Genomic DNA, 2447 nt, shown 5'->3' on the forward strand with positions numbered 1-2447 from the left:
TTCTAGTTTGTGCATTTGAACCGAAAACTATCAAGGATTCTTACTATTATTTTTAAAAAAACAACAAAATGTACGAAGATATTTACGCACATATGTACGATTTTATTTGGTATCTTAAACGGATAAATCCGGATAAGAAACTTTTGGAGCAAATTAGAGACCGTAAGTTACAACAAATTAAATAATATTTTTTTTTTATTTTGGTTATAAAAAATAATATATATATATATATTTATTTTTGAATTATCCGCTTACAGTTTTAAGGGATAAAATTATTGAGAAGGAGCACAAAAAATATATACGTGAGGGAATTAAATTCAGGAATGCTCAATGGGAAGAAGAGGTGACACGAAATTTAAATTTCCAGGAGGATTTCGATTTCTACGGAATCTGTTGGATGCAGGAAGGAGTTTGGGGGTCACCCAACCTCCAACACGAAGACCCTGATGATGAGGAAGGGTGGCCCCCAATTAGGAGCGATAAATATATTATTAATTTTTTTAATATTTAATTATTATAATTTTTATGTGTATATTATTAAAAATATATTTATAAATTTTTATTAAAAATTCCAAATATCGTTCATTTTATAACCTCAAAATTCTATTTCTCCTTCTCTTTCTCTGTCTCTCTTTCTCTTTCTCTTTCTCTCCTTCTCTCCTTCTCTCCTTCTCTCCTTCTTTGCGTTCACTGCTTAACGTAAGAGGGGTGGGGGGGGGGGGGAGGCCACTTGTGTACCCTACGAGTTTAACGTCGGGGGAACGCGATAATGCGCACAACCGCATGCGCACAACCACACGAGGAGAGGGGGCAATTCCCCTACTTCCCCTACCCCCGCAGGACCCCGACCCCCTCGCCACCCGGTCCCAGAATCCTTACAGCTACTCTACTAATGGATATGACACAAGGTTTTTCTAACAGCGGTTATTATGCTATATTGAATAATATATACATTTCTGCTTCGACCGTTTATGAAAATGCGTTGTCCTTGGCCGTCACTAAGGAGAAAGAGCTGAATAAAGAAGCCGGGAAACCAGAAGATGAGTTTACAGTCTCCGGAGATGGATCGTGGAAAAAGCGAGGTTTTTCATCTTTATTTGGTGTCTCAACGCTAATTGCAAAATATAGTGGTAAAGTGGTGGATACGTGTGTGCAAAGTAGTTTTTGTCAAGGATGTCTTTTGTGGAAAAATAAAAAGAACGATGATCCATATGGATATGAAGAATGGCTCGCTTCCCATGAAAATTGCACAATCAACCATACTGGAAGTTCTGGCAAAATGGAGATAGATGCTATCGTGAAAATGTTTTCCCATTCTACAGACAAACATAATGTCAAATATTTGACGTATGTAGGTGATGGTGATAGCAAAACCTTTAAAGGTATTTTAGATTCACAACCATATGGCGAAAAGTGTGTTGTGATTAAAAAAGAATGTGTTGGACATGTGGAAAAGAGAATGGGAACTCGGCTTAGAAATGCAAAAAAAGCAAATAAAGGGATAGGAGGAAAAGGTGAGGGTAAACTTACGGACAAAGTTATTGGCGAATTGACCAAATATTATGGATTGGCCATTCGAAGACATCCGGATTCCATTGCTGACATGAAAAGAGAAATTTGGGCCACTTTTTATCATTATATATCAACGAATGATAAGCCACAGCATCAGAACTGTCCGTCAGGTGAAAATAGTTGGTGTAAATGGCGTAGAGCTGAATTTCTAGGAATCACCGATGAATTTCAACACGAAAAGAAGCCACTATCGAAAGAAGTTCAAAAAATTATTCGTCCAATATACGAAGACTTATCGAAGGAAGATTTATTGATCCGATGCTTGGGAGCAGAAACTCAAAACAATAACGAGTCATTAAATTCGTTAATTTGGACTTTCGCTCCTAAACACCTTCATTCTGGTGCAAAAGTTGTTGAGCTGGCCACATATCTCGCTGTTTTAATATTCAACGAAGGATTTCAACCAATATTAAAAATAATGGAAATTATGGGAGCGGATATTGGCATCAATGCTCAAGGTTTTGTGCATAATCGCGATAACTCTCGCATCGAACGATCAGAGAAACGCATAAGTGATTTCGTAAAACAAGCCCGTATTTCCAACAGGGAAGAGAAAAACGAACTGCGTCACTTTTATGAAGAAGAGGAAGGTGTGCTGTATGGACCAGGCATAGCAAATTGATGGTAAGACCATTTTTTTATTATGGAATATATAACATAATTTTCAAACGCGTTTTTCTCGAAACACATTTTTTCAAAATTGCTGCCATGATATCTCAAAAACTAGTTGACCGATTCTGCTCAAATTTCTACAGAATCTTCAGTACATATATATCTACAAACTAGACTACAATTGTTAAGATTGCTGCAACGGTTTTTTTTTTAAACCAGTTTAATAGATCCAAAAAAGTGCGAAAAATTGGTGTTTTTTTTTC

At 36.7% G+C, this 2447-nt stretch overlaps 1 protein-coding gene across 1 annotated transcript; it reads left to right on the forward strand.

The window, feature by feature from the left end:
* The first annotated feature begins 323 nt into the window (after positions 1-323).
* LOC136778059 (uncharacterized) lies at positions 324-2194 on the forward strand. The gene is made up of 3 exons (XM_066734672.1): positions 324-343; positions 404-529; positions 841-2194. The coding sequence occupies exons 1-3, from the start codon at positions 324-326 to the stop codon at positions 2192-2194; spliced, it is 1500 nt and encodes a 499-aa protein (XP_066590769.1).
* Positions 2195-2447: the final 253 nt, after the last annotated feature.

Source organism: Prorops nasuta, unplaced genomic scaffold, assembly GCF_024137725.1.
Source record: "Prorops nasuta isolate Cenicafe-Biocafe unplaced genomic scaffold, Cenicafe_Pnas_1.2 PNAS00013, whole genome shotgun sequence".
Taxonomy (NCBI): Eukaryota; Metazoa; Arthropoda; class Insecta; order Hymenoptera; family Bethylidae; genus Prorops; species Prorops nasuta.